A 20,674-nucleotide genomic window follows, 5' to 3' on the forward strand; every position below is an offset into this window, starting at 1 on the left:
TATCCTATAACAACAATATAAAAGGTTAACATATATTATCAGTCTATCTTAAGAGTTTTACACCACTCTTCATCACTCACTGGTGATGAAGCTGAGCAGCTTCCTATAAATAGGGAGAACATCCACTAGTGATCTCAGACAAAGTCTGAGTTTCCTCTAAGCCTAAGCATACTTAAATTAAAAAGTTTTGTCGCAGACTCCTATGAGGGCAGGATTTCATCTCCTCACTTTTTTCTCATATTGAAGTCTATGCTACAGTTGCCCTTGAAAGTGTTAACTTGGTTTCAAGAACAAGGTTTTCATTTAAATAGTTTTATAGCATCTAAAAGGTAAAAGTACTTTTGAAATAATCTCAATTTGTGAAATAATCTCAACTTCCAACATGTTTCATGCTCAGAACTCTTTCTGCAGAATGCTGTAGGGAGGAGCAAGAAAGAGTGATAAATAGGAGAGTTTGAATTCAGAGGGTGTCATTCATTATACTTCAGAAGGCACTATGGGAGAACAATGAAGATGAGACACACATAACAATAAAGATGAGGCACACTTAACAGTTATAAAACAAGAGTCTGTATCTGTTATCTTCCCTCAAAATATACGAGGATCTATATCTCTAACTTTGGTGTCAGATAAACTATGGAGATAGCGAAGCATTCAAGGATTGCATTTACAGAGGAAACACAGATGGTGATGGCCATTAAACTATATTCCATCTTAATGTAAAAATGCATCCAATTTCTTTTTGATATGTTCAAAAGCATCTTTCCCCATATAGTCCATACACCCTTCCTCCCATTTTCTCCGTTCATCTTCTGGACTTGGTTCTTCTGGTTTGAAGTGAATAGACAGCTCTGAAACAGAATGTGTGACCTCGTTCTGTGGGAAGAAGCAGAACAGTGGGAAAACAGTCATTTGGTTGTTCTCATTTCAGTGCTGTGAAGTTAAACCTTAAATGTCAAACTTGTGCTTTGTACAGTCCCAGTTAAAACAATACAACAAACAGTATTCAAACATTCATTCTTGTTTTGATAATGTGATCTCATTTTCCTGTGCTTTTACTACTTGTCATAGCATCTTTGAACATACCAAACATTTATTTTACTTGTCTTAACTCAGACCTTGGCATACTCAGCAACACCACCACGAGAATATTACAAATACCGCCTGTTTAGAGTAGAATATCTCCTACAATAAAGTGTAACCACGTATCTGTGCAAATTTTGTCTTCAACAGGCTTTCATGTGAACATAAGTTCCTAGAATTTTTGGTCATTTGTTTTATCTGATCTCCAGTGAGATCAGTATTATTTAGCAGATGTCAGACACATTGCCCATATAAATTAATTCAAAAGATTGACACTATTAATTATACTAATAACTAGTTCATTTTGAATGACGGTCCAAAATTGTGAATCCTGGTTCAAGATCAAGTTATCATAGGTGCACAAATGCAAGACACATTGTTAGTGATATTTTCATCCACATAAAAGAGTAACTGTGTCCATGATTGACCAATGCCAGTAAAACTGGAACATCCCAACAATTATAACCCGTAATAAAGATGAAATATAACAAGGACTCATCAAGGCAGCTACTGAAAACCTGCTTTCAGTACTACTCCAAGAAACTCCAAAGCAAACAACTCATCTCGGGCTATAACCAAAATTGAAATCAACCAGAATGGCCTTCCAGTGAAGCCCTCACAAATTCAATATAAAAATGTTTCAGTATAGAACTTAATCAGCAGGAATCAGTGGCTTAAACTGCCTAAATGCCCTGGAATATCCATTACATCTGCCTATTTGGGAGAGATAAGGCACAGGGCTCACGCAAGACCTGCACCTGCAGACCAGGTAAGGTATTTCAAACAGCTAACATGACACTGTATGCTTAGGCAACTGCATCCTTCCATATGTATCCCCACCTGGGTCCCACTCTGTAATGACTTTAAACATGAATAAATATTGTGAAGAGCATGCTTGCTCCTTATATATGCAAATATGCAACAATACTTGGTATTTAATTTTCAGGCTTTGTATACACGTAACTGCAGTAATGCATGAAGATTCCTTTCTTTACCATTGGCAAGCTTTATCAAAAGTTTTGGATGCCATTAACAACAAGACAGGAGTCATCATGTTTTTAGAAATTAAGAATTTTATCTAGGGCCCAAACACCCCTGGATGCACAGGAGCTACAGTTTCACCTACAGTTTTGTTTCTCAGTCTTAAAGTATTTCACTGTAGTGCTTCACAGTCATACAAAAGGCCTCATTAGGAAAATGGCTGCGTTGTGTACCTTACAAGATACAACTCCTTGACAGTCTGCCACCCACATCAATGCCAAGTCTGGCACTGCCGTCACACTGCCCACAGACAAATGCAGTGCAAGATCACAAAGGAAAGCCTGGTAGCTTAGGCTTCATGCCTGACTCACTGTACATTCATTTTCCACTTGCTTGGAAACATCACTTCAGCAGGTAAAAAAAAACAAAACAGAACAAAAAAGACTGAACAGCTTTGCTTGTATTAGTATTGCAGAGCTAAAATTAACACCATGCATTTATTACTTGGGGGCTAGCACAGGAAAATATACATCTAAAAACTAGAATTATAACTGATAGAAAGGGATCATATCGCAGTATTGGAAGCAGTTAAGGAATTACATAGCTAAAAGATTCAAGAATTTATTTGCACGTTGCATCATAATTAGTTGAGATTTCCCCAAATTATGTTGGCAGCAAAGACATGCATGCAATTATCAACAGATGTACAATGCAGAAAGCTACATGTACCAGTTCTGAGGTTTCCTGAAACGCTGGATGAAATACAAGTTGTTCTGGAGGTCTGTCAGGCTCATAGAGATGGACTTTAGAACCGCTTTGTTCAACTTCACATACAGGTTGCTAAAATACAGCCACTGAGGTTTTATTAGGAGAATATTTTTTCATAGTTTCCTTATCATGAGAATTCATACAATACAAATCGATTTCAGTCTTGGGGTAGGGGAAAGCAGGGGATGGGAGGAAAAGGAACGAAACACATTATCACCAAGGACAAAATTCATCTCACCCAGCTTTAGCTATCAAAATGGCACTGAATATAAGCTCCTACTATAATCAATCTAGGATAAGTAGCTCCAGAGGGCAGCTCATCTCATCCTAAAATAGGTTCAAGAGTGGCTGTCATTCTTCGGTGACTACAGAAAAGGCCTGGAAAGCTACCATACAGTTGATGCCTACCATTCACGTGGCCAAACTTCAACGAGAAAAATCTCATTTTAGGATAATAGCTTGCTCTATAACTCATGAGCTTTTTACATGTATAGAATGAGAACAGAACAATGAAGTCCAAAACAGTGGTAAAATAGATTGCCCAAAAAATACTGCCCCAAATATTTGCCTTTGCCAGATATCAAAACATAAATGAGTAGACAGACCCCATTCTGAAGTCTCTTCCACCAAAACCAAAACAATCCCAAAAGACTACTGAAGCTACGCAACAAAAAGTGGAATGATGGTGTTCCTAAGTAAGAAGATAATCAGGCTATTAATTTTTAATTAATATGATCTTCTGATAAACCAATCCTAAAAAAATTAAAAAATTAAATTTCAATGACACACTATAAGTGAACATTATGACTTTTTTACCCCAAACAAACATCTTGAAAATGTGTCCCTATTTGGTTTGAGCACTTCCAATGGAGTCAGATGCATGAGGCACACAAGATAACACATCCTTTGCAAGTAAATTATTCTTAAATTATAGAGCTGGAAGGTTTGCAATTTTCCTTCTCGCCATCCACACTCAGGGTGGAAAAGAAAGGAAGGAAGACTACAGTTTTACTTTATGGAGTAACTATAAGTCTAAAGGGACAAAGCACTGAACATAATAAAAACTGTCTTCACCTTACTAGAGAGTAGTCCACAAGTTACAATAGCAGATGACATTAGAACATTAATTTTATTTTCTCCCAATTGTACCTTGCTGTAGCATGGGTTATCATACAACATGTAATTACTTACACCTGCAGAAACATTCTGCTATTATGTCCAACTTAATTCCTGCATAAAATAAGAGGAGTCAGTGCAACAGAAACACCCAAATACAAGAAGAGTGACAAAAGAACCAGGACCCCTGGAATGTTCATCAGTGGGTTCTTTTAAGACACTCCTTGTTGCCCAAATCACAGAAATTTGGGGAACAGTTTTCCAAGTCAACACTTCTGGAAAAAAAAAATAATTTCTACAGAGGAGTGATAGAAAGGATTCTTGTTTTAAATATATTAATTCACAAGAGTATTAATATTCAAAAGATTACTTTGGTAACAGAGTTTTTTTATATTACACTTTATTAAGTACCTAACAATTTTCAATAAGCAAACTCTTCATAAAATTCAATGCAAACTCTTTCAACCTCCAGACGCATCATGCATGCATGACTAAAGATTAAAGAAAATACCCTTCAGACTATTTCTGATGCTAGCAAGAAAATTCAATAGCTACAGCTAAATTGAAGATGATATAATCTCCCAGATGAGAAGCATAATTAAAAAAAAAAATCTCATTTTATTGTATCATTTTGCTTTGTTACTGTATATAGTAATATACAGCATACTTACAGCTTTGGAAGTGAGTTCCTCAGGTGAACATGCTGTGGGATATATTTCATATGTCTGCTCTGGAAGCACAGGCATTTGCAGCGAATTGGCCACAGGACTGACCTTTTTCAGTGTAATTTCAACTCCATTGAAAGTGTGCTAACAAAAACAAGAACATCTCACCACTGAAATGTAATTTTGCAGGAAATTAATATCTCATTTACAACAGTTTAACTTCCTTACAGTGATCTCAGCATTAAAGGAATAAGTTAATAAATTCAAAAAAGTTTGTGGTCCCAGATTCAGAGCATGTTGCAATTTAGATTTTTGCACTCGTGAGTATGCCAGCATCATCAGGAGGTAAATCTAACAGGTAGTTCCACCTTCATGTTACCATGGCTGAAATATTTCTTTACTGCACAATTTCTTAAAAATAAAAGCATGTTAAAGTATGAGATCAAAAACTACCCATTCCTTCCTCTGCTTTCCAATTTGTCATGAGGTTACCAAACCAAATTCCTCTCTGGGGCTTTGATGGTAATTGTCCAACTGATTGTATGGGACTATGCAATTAGTTCAATTATGGTAATAGTCTAATATTTAAAAAACATTAATAAAATATTTACATATGGGTAAAAGTGATCTAAATTGTCATGTCTGGATACAAAATTAAAAATCATACTTCTCCTACTCATTATTTTATGCTGCTGGTCTCCAAGAAATCATCTATTTATCAACAGATTTTTTAATTCTGTTCACAGAAACCATACATTGCAGCACTTCCTTTGAAGAAAAAAAAAAAGTGTAAAGAGCTCAGTAAACGCTTGATGACATACAAGTACTGAATATAACATCCTAAATGTAATTAACACTGCCTTTGCAAATCTGACTTATTTGTTATCACCCTCATAAAACAAGTTATAATGCAGTTCTGAAAAGGTAAATTTTACTATAGTTCAAGGGCTAGTTTGATGGCCTACATCAACTTAGCTTCAAAAAGTCTAAAGTCTGTTTGTTTCATAGCCAGATTATCACCTTCTCTGTCTAATTTGTACCATACTTTGTGTTTGATCTGCAGAATCTATACACAGAATCTATACATTCCCATAAAAACTCTTCATCAATTAAGAAGGGGGCTGGGAGAATCTTTGGAAAGCCAATAGTACTAAAAATCCTTCCTAAACTGCTAGTTTAGATGCTTCTAGAAGCAATCACTGCTACTACCAATCAACAGATACTATGTTTCTTCATGTAATTCCTTCCTCTAGCAAATACATAATTTTCAGAATTTTTCTTCTGATTCCAGTGTATTCCCACTAACTCCTTATTAGTTACCTTGCATTCCTCAGATTCTGATTCTTCCATCTTCTGAAGTTTTTCTAACAAAGGCAATATACTGGCACTGTATATATTCCACCAGAGGGCGAGAAATGACAGCTGATGAAAAGATCCAGACGTGGTGCCATCCTGCATAACTCTCTTTGTTTGAAGGTTGTATTTGTAGTTCCAGGGCTTTGTTGCTCCCAAGAAGTGAACAACTTTGGCATCTCTTCCAAAACTGTGCAGATTAAACATACAGGTCTATACATTAAATATATATTTTTTAGCCTATATAAACTGCTACAGAAACATGCTTACTCTCACTGATGAAGTAATTTTGACATTTTGCAATAGCAACACATTCGATATGAGTATATATATTAATTTTTTTTTCCATCTTATTAGTTTAAGGTATCTAATTTAGCATACAGAAAACAAAAGGCTGCATTGCCATTTGCTTCCAGCTGCAGATTCTAGTAGAAAAGTTCATGAAGGAAAATGACAGGCTCATGCAGTAACATTTCCAGTCCTCCTGCATACTCTGTTCACAAAACAAATAAATACCACTTCAAACATTGAACAACAAAATTGGTTATTACTGATCCCATATTAAAAATTACTAACAAATACATAGTCCTAAGTTAACCTTACAGTAAGAGTGGTTTGTGCAACTGAAACAGTAATTCATGACACCCTAAATGCAACTTGCCTTCTGCCAAAAAAGTTTCTCTAACTGCATTGTCTGAAGTCATATAATTACTAGCACAAATTTTCTTTCACAGAACCACCTAAGAAATGGTTTAAAAAAATAATAATTAAAAAAAACCTGTTTCCCATAGAACTGACTGGAAAAGAAGGGAACAACTTTCAAAGTAAAGCTGTGAGAACCTAAAGCTAAAGTAATCTACATCTTTTCAAACATGAGAAAAGCTTCTCTGAAACAACATATGAGACAATGTAGACAAGTCTGGGACTCTCTGTGTCCAGATGCAAGACATTCATATTGCATTTAAACTTCTGCTGCATGATTTTTACATAACATCATTTGTAACTACTGTAATTTATAACCAACAGAATATGCCATTATTATTCTCTCTTATAATAGAATGTTTGTTAACAAACCACAGAGGTTTACAGTCAGTCAGAAGTATTACTACTTACTGATTGAAAGCAGGAACGTAGGTGTATACAGCGCTGCTGCTTAAGTTATAGAGAAAAGGTAAGTGTTTGCCAATATCTGCTGTTGCCCAGCTGCTGAAGAAGCTATTCAACAAGCCTTGATCACCTCCTAAAGAATATAGAAAATAATTTTACCATAATTATGGTACACTCAAATTTACATCAAAATTTCATGTCCAAGGATGGGAGTGAAACTGGTGTGTTCATGGGACTACAACTTGGACTTGACAATATGGCCACATGAGCAGGTACAAGTGAATAATACCTGATCCACTCCGATGCAAGTTCACTGTAAATGGAGTCCTATTGTAATATATGAAGAAAGGAGTAGGAAAGGGTTTTAGTCTCCCTCAGAGCAGAAGACTGAAGATCAGCTGTATTTCTCTCTCCTAAACCAGACAGCAAAATTAAAACTTACTGAGCAAGACTCAGGCACAATGTCCCTTCATTGCACTTTTCTGGGAAGCACAGTCCACAGTAAGTCAATGGGTCTTAAGTACAGTGTAAGAGGCAAAGGTCTGCACCTTAAATTTTTGTGGGGGCACAATTACGTGAAGAGAACTGCCTTCCTCCATTCTGTCAGATAGCATGGAAGCTATGGAAAAACAGCTTACTGAGAAGGAATCTAATGTCTTGCACTTCATCCCTTACGCTTTGCCCCTTACCATCAAAGCTGCCATGTTCAGCAGCAAACCGGAGCAGTAGGTTGTAAGTTTTCAAAGAAGGTCGGAACACAAATACACCACTATTAAAGCAGTCAGGCCAGCCAGAATCAGGAGCTGCTGAAAACTCTTCTCGATCAAACAATTCATCAACATTGCAAAGCACCTTAGAGACAGTAGGAAAAAAGAAAAATTGTTAGAATAAATGTTTTTCTAGAACATGAGTAGCTAAATCAGTACCAATGGAGTAAATTGCTAGTTTGGCCAAGTATATAGCTTGCAGAGCATAAAAGCAGTGGCAATGCAAAATATGCTAGGGGTCAGGACCTTTATTTTTAATACAATAAGGTAACATTAATTGTGGTTCTCTATGATTTCTCTGATAAAAGCAGAAACCCTGTGAAATTACTTCATGAGCCTCAGAAACCGTCCAGAAGGTCCCTTTAAATATTTTAACATACCATAACATACCTCCATTTTAAAACTGGCTTGCCTTCCTAACCAGAATAAGTCCAAATGAAAGTATATGACAGAGATCTATTTTAAACATCTGTCAGAAGCCCATTTGCATAGAGTGTGTTTGTGATATCTTTTGAGGACAGTCCCGAAGCTACTCTCAAAACAGCATTTACTTCTATGCAGCAAGCAAAACTGGAAGCATTGCCAAAACATGCCAGGTGGAGCTCCTGCGACCTTGTGACCACCAGCAAATCTGGTCACTTCATAGGCCAGTAGGCTGCCTGACGAGAAAGCATCCCACACTCAAAAGTAGCTCTTTAAGACAGACACAAACGTTTCCATGGCTCCCTGTCTACTCACCAAGGTGTCTGCATCCATGAAGACACATTTGCTATAATGAGTAAGAGTCCAACAGTGAAGCTTAGTGAAGGTTACACCTAGTTCTGGCCTCTGCATGAGAGCCAAACGGACTGAGTCAGCACTGTCAAGCGCATCCACTTCGATTACTTCATCAAATACACTGCGGAGGACAGACCTACCAGAGCAAGCAGTGGAAAGAAAGAAGGGAATTTAGAGAGGTTCATCAGAGTTCACTTCTGGCATGAAAACAGTAACACACAGCACAACATTTTTTATGACAATAACAAAGGCTAGATTGATTGGTTAGAATGAGAAGTCAAAAGTGAAAAGTCCTTGTAAGCAGTCTGCTGAAGTGGCAGCTACCCACTCTTCGCCTCTTCCACTACAGGGCCAGCACATGTCAAAAGCGACAGGTGCTGTATGGAGGAGAAACCAATCCTTATTTTAGTTACTTAGTCTCCTATAGAAACACCAACAGAAATTAAAGCACCTTTCATCCTGCACAATTGTCTCTGAAGAACAGCACCATACTGTGTTCCCTGTGCATTGCATAGGATGTGGCATGCACTGTCGGCGCAGTCATTTGCACCTATTACACCCAAGTAAATGCAGCTTCAGAACTGCACCTTTTAAAACAGGCAATATATACTTGCTCACTACTACAAATCATCTCAAATGAGACTTTAAGGAAGACTTCTTTTTTCTATGCATTTCTTTCATAAGAATTTTATTGGTGATACCAAAGTAGGTAATTTTCCTTCAAGACACAATAAAAAAGTCTTTTAAACACAGCTTATTTATTTACATTACACTATTAACTACAAAATCCTGGATGTCATACAAACACAGAAAAAGAAAAGCCTGTGCTGATTATCCAGATTTCAGAGTCATCAGCTTTTGCTTGACTGATCTTCAAGGGACAGGAATTAACTGGGAAAGAATTAAGAGTAGGTACAGATTTTTAGAAGCATAGTTCAGTGATGGACATTTTAAATGCCATTTTTTTTGATTAAAAAAATATATTGTAAAGGTTTTTCCCCCCACTGAATAGGGATGAAAAAACTGATGGACTTAGTATCTACCCAGGTGTCAAATGTATACAGTATTCTCTCAGGAAGGTTATAGCGTTCTGACAAAATTCATACGTTAAAAAACCTGTAAAAACAGATTTCTGTACATCTAATCACAGCAAAAATGGGAAAATATGTTTCTTGAGCCAGATGCACTGCAAATACTTTCACATGGCATACAGAAACCAGGAGCTTGCACACTTCCTAAGCCATAGCTGAACTAAGAGTTTAAGTAGCTATGGCATGTCATGTTCCTTTTAATAAGACACACAGTCCTCCAAATAACAGGGCTTGAGTTCAACAGATCTAATGAGATTTCTGTACATGCAATTCTGTAGTGCCTGTAGAATCACAACCCAAACTGGAATGTGATTTAAAAAAAGCAGCAAAAATAAATTAATTTCTCATCATGATAGCCATGCATCAATATTTTAAGAAGATTAGTCGTCTGAAACTGAGCCGCTAAGGTTTTTGGAGAGTTCTGATGTCACAGGTGGTTACATATCTTGCTCTTTCTAAAAGAGAAACACTTGGGGAAAAAAACAGTAGTGCCTTTATTTCAGCTCAAAAGCAAGACACTAAAACCTTAGTTCCTAAACTTTCAGCTTACGTTCCCAATTATTGGCTTACGACAACTTCCAGTTCACTTTTGGCAAGTGAACTCTTATTAGGCTTACAATCTTATCATGGATGTTATCTGGGACTCGTCTCAGAAATTGCTAGCCGAGGGGGAACTTCTAGACATAATGCTGTGAAATCCATGTTAAAAATCTATTCATGCTATTAAAATCTTTCATGCTGTTGTTTATTCTTCCATATTATCAACCTCCAAAAATACATGAATCCTTACCTCATCCCACTGGAAACCTCTGGTGTAATTAGTACTGCCAGTTTTCTAGATGTTGTATGGTTCCTCAACGACTGTCCGAGAACCAGAGCGCCTTGACAGTACACATCATCAGTAGCAAGGGTCACAAAGGCTTGATCCGTTACTGTGAGCAAATATTCAGAAGAGTCACTTTACAGCTTTAACATAAGCTCTTTTGGCAGGTTCCTATAATCTCCCTCCTCCAGCTAACCAACAGGCTGCGGCTTATAACAACCTGCAGTTCCTGCGATAAGCTCTTTTCTCTTCCAAACTCCCCCGGAAGACACAACTGAATAGAAAATCCAGTGAACATGACTGCAGAATGTATGTTTCTGAATTTTGTTATTTTTTGTTTGCTTGATTTACATAATAACAGGTATGAAGTTTTTGGACTAGCCTTTAACAAATACTTCCCCGGGTCTTATTGCCCATACATAATGTCAATCAAAAAAGCCAATTTGTAAGTATTTAGATTTTACATTTAACTAACATAGTATAATACAACACATAAGGAAAATGTTCCTGTTTATACAGTACCAAAAGCTAAGGAAAAAACCAGGATGTTAAGTACTAGCCAGAAATGTCCTTCTTTCCATGACCTCAGTGAGTCAACCTAACAGGCATTCTTCGTTGCTCTGTCCTCTTTGTACGGGAGTAACTGGTGCCGGCTGAACAAATGCAGAGAAATTGCTACTGAGATTGGTACACCTCCCAGAAGCTAAGGATCGCTACCTCAAGTAACTCCAAGAAAATTAGGAACGTTTCTCATTGTCAAGAAACACATGGGAAAAAAGTTACAATAAAAAAGCAAGCAAGCTACGCTCCTGCACAATAGAAGACAGAATGTATTCTGTAGAGATACCAGGCCTGTGGCAGTATCACCAGGGGCTGCTTCTTTAGCTCTGCCCTCTGACAGAACCACTGTTATCAGGGTTCTCCTGGGGAGAGCCAGAACCTACAATTCAGCAAGGTAAACAGCATCCTCAGAGCAGAAGGAAGACCTCAGCTTTCTAGGCTGCAAAATTAACCAGAACAAGATGAGCAGGTCACACAGATGAGGGGAATTCCACTGAGCTCTACAGAGCTTCAATAAATACTTGTGTTGAACTACTTGTTTAAAACCACCATAATCTTAAGGGACAAGCAATTATGTTAAATAAATTAAAACGGCCAAACAATAACAACAACAAAAACACCCTGTCATACAGTTTCCAGGCTCTGTGAGAGACACAAGGAAAGAATCTCACAGAACTACTTGAAGAGAACCCAACAAATGACCTCATGGCTGCCTCAGCCAGAGGCTGCCAAAATGAATGAGTTCAAACCTCTAACCTAACATCAAGGTATGCAATGAAGTATGGTTGGTGCCGGTGACAAGCTCTCAGGTACTAAGTATTTTCATTTTTCATGTCCTCCAAATCCAGAGCAAAGTGCAGACCCACTGGTGTGCTGTCTTCTTCCCCCCTTTTTGCCCTACCTCCCACTCATCTCCAGCCAGACCTGAATTTGAATCAAGCACGTACACCTTACGTTTGATGACACTGCAACAGATCCCTGCACCTCAGAAGAATCCCAGTAGCATTAAACTTGGCCAAAAAAACCTGAATCATCCATCCAAACTTAAAATAGTTTGCAGAGTAGCAAATATAGTTTGCAGCTAAGTAGTTAATTAGCTAATAGTTTGCAGCTAAGCAAACTCCAATAACTTTTAAATCATAATTTCCAGAAGAAGCAAATGAAAAAAAGAGCTTTCAAATCTCCCATTATTACAACAGCGCAAGCAAGTTATGGGTGTTCCAGAAAACTCCTTATTCATAAGGAGTTGCTTACATGGAGTGGTTTAAAAAGACAGTTGTGCAAGTAAACTGCTCCTACTGCAATTTTCCAAAAGGTTAAACGAATAAATACAAGCATACATAAAAAACAAAACAAAACACCACTGAAGGCTACTTCGGCAATAAAATTATTCTTAAAAGACACAAAAAGTCAGCAAAGAAAAGCACTTTTGTGTCAGGCAACAGGCATCTTTAGCCAAGTAAAGGTAATAAAACAACTACTGAGAGGAACGTGGGGGGTAGGTTAATAAAAAAAGCAAACTGTGAAATGAGTGGGAGTTTAAATCTTAAAATACTGTTTTAAAGAACAACCACAAAACTGAACACATAATCTTCTTATTGCTTCTGTAAATTCTTTTAGCTACAGAAGCTGAATCTTTACATAAGTAATACATCTGAAAATACACAAGCTACTCATCAAATAGTTCAGCAAGTTGGCATGGCAAATTACCACATCCTACATACACTTTCATGCCCCGTACCTCTCAGGCTAAAGTTGTGGTCAGAACCACAAAGAAGCAAAGTGCTAAACAAATACAGCTTCTAAGAAACTCTTGCTAATATCTCACACAGAAAAGAAACCAATTGTCTCTTTTGAGAATCAGATGTGGAATACATAGTATGGCCTACTTAATAGCATGAATCATGACAACTTAATAGCATGAATCATGACAGAGATAATTAAATAGATAATCAAACTATTGACTGAAACCATGCAACATTAAAATATTTCTGGTGCAAAGAGAGAAGCATGGCCTAGATATTTTAAAATTGTACAGGGGCATCACTAATCCATTAAGGAGGAGTTTAATCCGTAGGGAGTTTAAAATCAAAAGATTGTATCATTACTTGTTCTTTCATCTAATCTCTGTTTTCCAGGAAGAAGTGTTACTTGACTTGCCTCGTTTAGAAAGTTCTTTGGAACTCTGCCCCTGTAAGTAAATGTTTTATTTTTATAACTGAAAACTAAGGATCAGATTTTCATATAAACTTGTGAAAGTAAGCCCTTTACCTGAAAATTCCCACTTAATTGAAATCAAGGACAATGCTGCATTAACTCTAATGTACACAGGGTTTCACTCACTGACTTTAGGCTGCAAAAGAAGATTTGATCTTTTAAGTTTGAATGCCAAGGGTGTAGGTATTTAAAAAAAAAAAAAATCCTGTTTCAATGAATTTAAGTGTCAAGTGCAGCTTTATGCATAACTTTCAATTCTTGGTGCTGAATGACAATAGGATTTTTCATGGAAAACACCTAGTGTGAATAGTATTAAGTTTTCAAGCAAATAGTTTTCAAGCTGTGGAACCCTACGGCTAATACCACTGACTCTCAGTGAATTATGAGACAAGTAAGTGTATGATTAGAATCACATTAAAACAATTTTGTATGAATTTATACATCTGCTCATTTCTCTTGTCTGGAATACCACACAGCACATGAAGTGCAAATTTAGAAATCATTATCATCAGCAATAGCTCCTCAGTTTTAATACCTAACAATAGTTTCTCAGAACAAACCAAGGATTTTCAAGCTAATAACTTTGGTGAGTTATTTTAGAACCCACTCTCCAGCTACAGATAGCAACACAGAAAAGACAGCAAAAGTAATGTGAATCACTGCAGTCAGGGTGATTTTATGTGAAACCTGTTAGAGTTTTTTTAGCCAAGATCACCAACTTCTTATGCTACTTACTGGTAGCAGTAGTACCTCTGACAACACCACCAGAGGTAAAATTCTTCAACAGGCCTGAAAACCAATTCTTGGGCAGCTAAAAGCCTTACTTAGAACCCGCACCAGCAAGCAGACAGGGTGGTGCTCACTTTGATGTTCAAGAAAAAAAGAGAGGGGGAATGAACAAACACCAGGTACGCACTGGGAATCAGGAGTGACTCATAATAACAAGCACTGAATGAACCACATCCACCTGACAGCTTCAAGACAAGTTTAAGTAGGGTGGGGTTTTTTTCCATAATCCACTAGACATAGCTTTTTAAACATATTTTGGTCTTTCTTCTGACAGAGAAAGGATAAATGTGCTATAGCTGTAGCTCCTAGAGTAACAAAAATTTGCCAAGTTGCCCGCTCCAAAATTGCCACAGGAGACCAGAGACACTCACGCTACAACTTCCCTACAAGTATATTCTAAATAACACATTGCCGTCTTATGCATAAAAATAAGACTAGATAAACCAATAGCTAAAAGCCTCCAACAGGCTGGTTAGGTCCCAACTATGTACTGCCATTCAGGTGAACCAACATTGTGTCATTGCTTTCTTAAATTCCTCCCTGGTATCATCTGTTGCTCTTTTGTCACTCCCCCCCTTCTACTTCAGACACAGTCTGCAGGACTACTGCAGGACTACTTCAGACACAGGCTGCAGTCTGGACCTGTGCCACCTGAGCTGAAAGCACCTTTCTGAAATCCCAAGTGACAATGACATAACACAGCCCTAGCTCACATCACATTTTCTAACAATTTTGTTACTCCCCCTCCCACACATAGGTCCCTATGCATCCTCCCCCAGAAGCATGTCTCAGTGAAGATGTGTTAGACTACTTGCAAAGATAAGGAAAGCTACAGGCCTCCTCACTTCTCTGTCCTAGCACAACCATATCAGAAGCACTTGGAACAGAAAGCTCTGCTCCAGCTGACACCCAGAACCTTAAAAGCAGTCAAGAAGTATTTTGTTATAAGGAGGTAAAATGAGTAATGATGTCAGAGCATCACCAGAAGTTATTATGCAAGTTTTCAGCAAAGATGCAGTTCTTGCCATAGTAATCAAATGACAGCTGGCAATTATAATTCCCATGCTTCCTCCGTCTGGGTCCAACAGTAGAGACATGTACATTACTGATGAGGGTGGCACAACCAACACTTTACACATACCTTTTCATAACAGAATATAAATTGACGTTTGATGGCATGCAATATTTCTCTTGGTCTAATGAAGTTCTGCCTGATCCAAAACCAGACTCTCTCTTATCCTTTATTAAAACAATACTGAATCTTAGTAGACAGGATTACAACTGTTATGTTGGAAGGCTAGAGAAGAGGACTTGTTTCTCATTTTGTGTAGCTTTTACTAAATATCTTTCAGTTAAAAACAGTTACATTCTGCTTCAAGACCCTGCAATTTTGTTATTCAACAGATAGTAAATGATCTTTATGAAAAATCAAATGCAACAATTTTATAATATGCAAGTAAGCATAATACATAGCACCCAAAACTAGTCCCAAAGTAGTAACGTACCAGTTTGAAAAAAAATAGTAGTAATTGCTTATGCAATCTAAAGATAGCAGAGGACTTGATACATTAAGTTAGATGTTTCCAGTCTTTCCACCCTCCTTTCAAAAAAAAAAAAACAAAAAAAAACCCAACCACCAAAACAAAACCAAACCAAGCAAGCAAAACCGCAATCCTCTAATCCTTTAATTTGCAGACTCCCTTTCTGCATCTTCCTCCAGCGCTGACGTGCCACAAACATGAATTCAAACTCGGGATCCACCAGGCCTAATGCCTGACGAGATACGTCTGCGACACCCTTCAATGGTTCAACAAACCCAACTTCAGGGGGCTGCCACCCAACTTTTTTCCTCAGTTTTAAGAGCACATTCAAGAAATGAAACAGCACCTGCACCCACCCCGTGCAGTTAGCCCTAAACCAGTCCTTCATGGCTTCAAGGATAACTTTGAACAAATGACTACCACTGCTATGTAAGAAGGGACCCAGAAAAGGTTTCTCTGAAACTGCTTCAGGCTGAGGGAGCCCACCCCAGTCCGTCACCCTGCAGATCCACCAGGAAAGCACACAGAGGCCTGGGTAGGCCAATCTGTACGTACAAGCAGAACGCATAAATGAGTTTAGCTCTTTCATCCCACCAGCCAGACAGTTTAAATCCTAATCTGAGACTGCTAATTACAGCACAGTACTCTGTCCATAACGAAGCAGCGGAGACCCTCGCCCGCACCGGGGTGGAGAAGGGAGAAGGCCCCGGGGGGAACCGACCTGCGCCGCCGGTGCAGCCCTGCCGTCCCCCCGAGGCAGCTGAGCACAGACGAAGCAGGGTGCTGCGAAACGCGACGGCAGCCCCTCAGGCAGAGCCCTCAGGCAGAGCCCGGCGGCCGGAGCCGCGGTACTCACCGGACATCCTGCGGCAGGCGGGGGCCAGCCGGGCAGGGGCACGGCCCACGGCCCAGGCCCACGGCGCCCACCTCTGCCGCCGCCTCACCTGCTCGCGGCGGGCCCGGTAAATCGCGAAATGGGATTAGCCTCTTTCCTGCTGAAGACAGTCGTAGGTGAATTATATTCGCAGGGACTCCTGCGCAGCAGCAGAGAAACGGCATTAGCGGCAGAGACCATTTGGGAGGGTTGGCACGACCCACCCCGCCCCCCGTTCCCGGCGCTGGCTTTACTGCAAGGGGGCCATTCTCCTCTCGCCCCCCGCCCCGCCGTGCGCCCCTGCAGCGCCCTGCCCCCGAGGCAGGGCAGAGCCCGGAGCTCGGCCCCGGCAGCCGCCGCCTGACACGGACCCCGCACCTGCCCGCTGCCCCGGGCCCGCCCGCCCGACCGGCGCCCCTCACGCCCGGCGCCCCCCACGCGCGGCGGCGGCGCCGCGGCGCCTCCTGGCGGCGCGACGCGGCACTCCCGCCCCATTGGCCGCCGCGCAGGCAGCGCCCAGCCCGCCCGCCCGGTGCGGGCGGCGGCGCCCGGCGGAGCGCCCGCCGTGGCGGGGGCTGGGGAGCCTCGCCGCCCCTCGCCGCCCCTCCCCGTCCATCCCGTCCCGTGCCCTGCGCGCTCCTCTCGCGGGGCTGTGGGTTTCAGCGGCGCCTCCGGAGAGCTTCCCTCAGGCGCCTCCTCTCGGGACATCCGCCCGGCAGGCTGCCTGCCCGCTGCCCGGGGGCGCTGGGGAAGGAGAGGGACCCCCTCACCCCCACCCCCCGCCGTTGTTTCCAGGCTCCCGGGCGAAGGGAGCTGGCCCCTGCGAGGCTGCGCGGCCGGTGAGGCCGACATCGAGGAGAAGAGCAAGCCCTGTGGCAGGGAGGGAGCGGGCAGCGCCCGGCCCCGCCGCCGGTGCGGAGAGCTGCGGCCTGCGGGGGCCGGAGGGTCCCGGCGGCAGGGTGAGAACACGTGTGGGCCGCGTCCCCCTACCCGTGCTCCTTCGATTGCAACACAGCCTCCCCGCCACACGCACTCCCGTGCAGAAACGCAGAGGAAAAGCTGGGGAAGACTCTACCGTGGAGCCCTTTGAGGAAAACCTCAACGCCTTTGACGGTGAAGATTGCAGAGGGTGGAAAAAAGATTTTAAGAGCACGAGTACCATGACTCCAGCCTGGCTTACGGTAACCCAGATTCACCGTGAGTTGAGGGAGTCCATACATGGCATTCACCGTGAGCTGAGGGAGTCTACCTGTTAACTTCTCTGGAGCCATCATAACCCCTATGGATACACACGGTCTGATAACTTGTCACCCAGATAAATAAATGTTTTCAGAGAGTTTGTGCTATTCAGAGGGCTATATATATTTCACAAATATATATACAAGTGCACATACATTCGCACAGCGTGTTTTTGCTGGTAACTTAGAAGTGAGGTAACAGCTGTACGTAATTCAGCCACACAATGTCTCTGCGAGGTAGTTTTAGGCTGACGTGGTTCAGCCGAGGCATTTTTGCAACGAGCTGTTCTGTGAACATCAGTAACTACTTAGCAGGGGACAACGATTTAAGACAGTGTGCCACCGAAGAAAATGCCCATACCACTCAACCATTTCAACCTTTATTTCCAACAATTTGCAAGTGATCGGTGTTGCCATGCCAAGCTGCAGCATTGTTCTCTGACATACTGGGAGTATCCTAAAGGTCCACCGGAGAAGAGGATGTCATTGCTCTGGTAGTGGCAAGGTGTTTAAGGAAGGAAGGACATAAATGCACAGGAAATCAAGCTTTACTTATCCCACAGAAACAAAATTCCAGGGAAATGTGTTAATCAACTGCTTATACAGAAGGGTCAACTAAACAATATGCTTATGAGTAGCAAGATTGCTATTGTAGATAATTTTACTGGCAGATCTATTTCGGTTGGGGGACTTTATAGTCAACAAAAGCATTTTCTTGGTAATAAAAGTGATGTCTACATTTAGATGATTTTCTGTTTTACTTGTGTGCCAGTAACTTTTTTACAGTATAGAATAGATTTTAAATGTCAGAGCCAATAATACAAGCCAGAGTTCTGATGGTCTAACAGTCAGTTTATATTCCTTCCTTCCCCTCCATATTTAAATATGTTAGAGCTTCCCTACATAAACCCCCAATTATCTGAAATAATAATTATTATTACAATAATTATAAAATTATTGTTATCATCATCATTGTACTAGTTAAAAGGGAAATTAACACTGAAAAGTGTGCCTGCACACCAGTATATTGGTCGTATGTTGATGTAATTAGACCAAAGAGCTTCAGAGGGTTAAACACTTGGGTGGGTGGATTTTACCAATTCAGGGTCATGTGTTTTGCTCAAATTATCTATGGTGAAATCTGCTTTTTGGCTAATAATATTAACACAAGTAAGAAATTATTTTGAAAATACTATGAACAAAATTTAAATAAATTGTAATGGTATTTCAAAAGCAAAAATGTTAATAATGCACATAGATCCTTCTCTCAACACTGCTCCTGAAAAAAAAAGATTCTTAAGCTGTTTTCTTTTTTTCTCTAAAGTCTTTAATTTGAAGCATTTCTTTATTTTCCCTAGCAGGACATAGATGAATTCATATATAAAAGGTATCAGCCTGCATATGTCCCAGAAAATAACAAACAAAACAAACACAGATCATCTTAGATAAAACCTAGTATGTGTTTATTGAAAATTTTCAAGAGAAAGAAGCAAAATATATATTTTCATTGTTGAACAAACAACTGAAGGTGTAACCACAAAACACTTTAACCTTTCATTAATCGAAACTTTATGTCTACCTGGCAAAATATATATCAATCTGTTTTAACTATTAACATGGAAAATTAGTATTTTTAAAGAAATACCAAGCATCCTTGAAAACCATATTAAAAATACGTTATCATTCATAATTTGAAAGTGATAGCCACAAAGGCGCTCATTCATTTGTGTATTGTCAAGATGTTTCCATATTTAAAGTGATGTACATTACAATTTCTTACTTTCAGGATGAAAATAAAGATTATGGTAATCTCCTCAGCAACTGATATATATCCATTTCAAATATAATTTAGGTAGTAAATTATATTTGAAATTTTAGTATTTTATTTTATGAAAAGAGTACTTTTTCAGGTGATGTCTTTCTCTCAACAATTTAATAAACACAAAATAATGTTTACCTCCATCTCAATGGAATTTCAGTAAGAAAAAGCATGCTTCACATATAAGATGAGATAAAACCACACAGATTTCCTCTACACTTTAGAGTTATCTAAAATGGCTGTACTGCAGAATTATGGCAATAAACTACTAGTTTTGCCAGCTCCCATCTGCATTTCATTCATTTGCTAGTATTTTGATTCAGTTAGCTAAATGAAGGCAGAGAGACTGGAAAAGTGTTAGTTTTTGTTGATAGATTTGTCTACATAAGGACATTTGTTAGCACAGCAAGGCTGATCAGGAACAAGGGAAAAAGATGAAACAGCCTTGCTAGCAAAACTGTATCAACCGTACCTCTGCATATGTATGAAGTTTGAAAGTTGGTGTGGCATAGATTTTATAGAACAAAGTGTCACAGACTCTTTCTAACCATCTGAAAACTTTGTACCTATTTTCCCTTTACAGAAATTATGAATAATATGGGTCTTTACAAAAAAAAAGGCTGCCAGATTAATGCCTTTAAAGGCTTCTAGAGCAGGACCTAAGTTTTCAAGAAGAGAAACAAAATTTACATCAAATTCCAGTTCCCAAGAAGAGCTAAACACCACTTCAGTAATAAATAAATAAATAAATAAATAAAATCAGTATGTGTTCCTCTCATTTTTATTTTTTTTTAAACAGTGGTTCGTCAATGTACATATTCTTTTCATGCTATATTTTAAAATTAAGAATGAATTTTCCATCTATAGCTCCTTTCACTTTGCTAGAATTCAGACATAAATACAAAGTAAAGGCATTAAAATTTGTAATCCTTTATACAACTTCAAGTTTTCCTTAAACATTATAGACAATACAGAAATATACTGAAGAGTCCCAACATGTATGAATGGAAATGGCAATTTCCTTATTCCTATTCTATCAGAAGGATTAAGTATTTTGGCTAATTTTGAAAACAGAAAAAAAAAAAAAAAGTTCAGTGACTCAAA

General features: G+C 39.5%; 1 protein-coding gene across 1 annotated transcript; it reads right to left on the reverse strand.

Moving 5' to 3' along the window:
- Positions 1-453: 453 nt before the first annotated feature.
- On the reverse strand, positions 454-16,615 carry GYG2 (glycogenin 2). The gene is made up of 9 exons (XM_072853109.1): positions 16,496-16,615; positions 10,499-10,640; positions 8,579-8,753; positions 7,763-7,925; positions 7,080-7,206; positions 5,934-6,156; positions 4,620-4,757; positions 2,794-2,904; positions 454-876 (listed from the first exon to the last, which is right to left on the reverse strand). The coding sequence occupies exons 1-9, from the start codon at positions 16,500-16,502 to the stop codon at positions 715-717; spliced, it is 1,248 nt and encodes a 415-aa protein (XP_072709210.1). The 5' UTR covers positions 16,503-16,615; the 3' UTR covers positions 454-714.
- Between the last annotated feature and the right edge of the window lie 4,059 nt (positions 16,616-20,674).

Source organism: Ciconia boyciana, chromosome 1 (genome assembly GCF_034638445.1).
Source record: "Ciconia boyciana chromosome 1, ASM3463844v1, whole genome shotgun sequence".
NCBI lineage: Eukaryota > Metazoa > Chordata > Aves > Ciconiiformes > Ciconiidae > Ciconia > Ciconia boyciana.

Coding starts and splice junctions, on each gene's coding strand:
- GYG2 (XM_072853109.1), bottom strand. Junction 8,754..10,498: donor GAGGTTTCCAGTGGGATGAG/GTAAGGATTCAT, acceptor TTGCTCTGGTAG/GTCTGTCCTCCGCAGTGTAT. Junction 877..2,793: donor TTCAGGAAACCTCAGAACTG/GTACATGTAGCT, acceptor TTCTTCCCACAG/AACGAGGTCACACATTCTGT.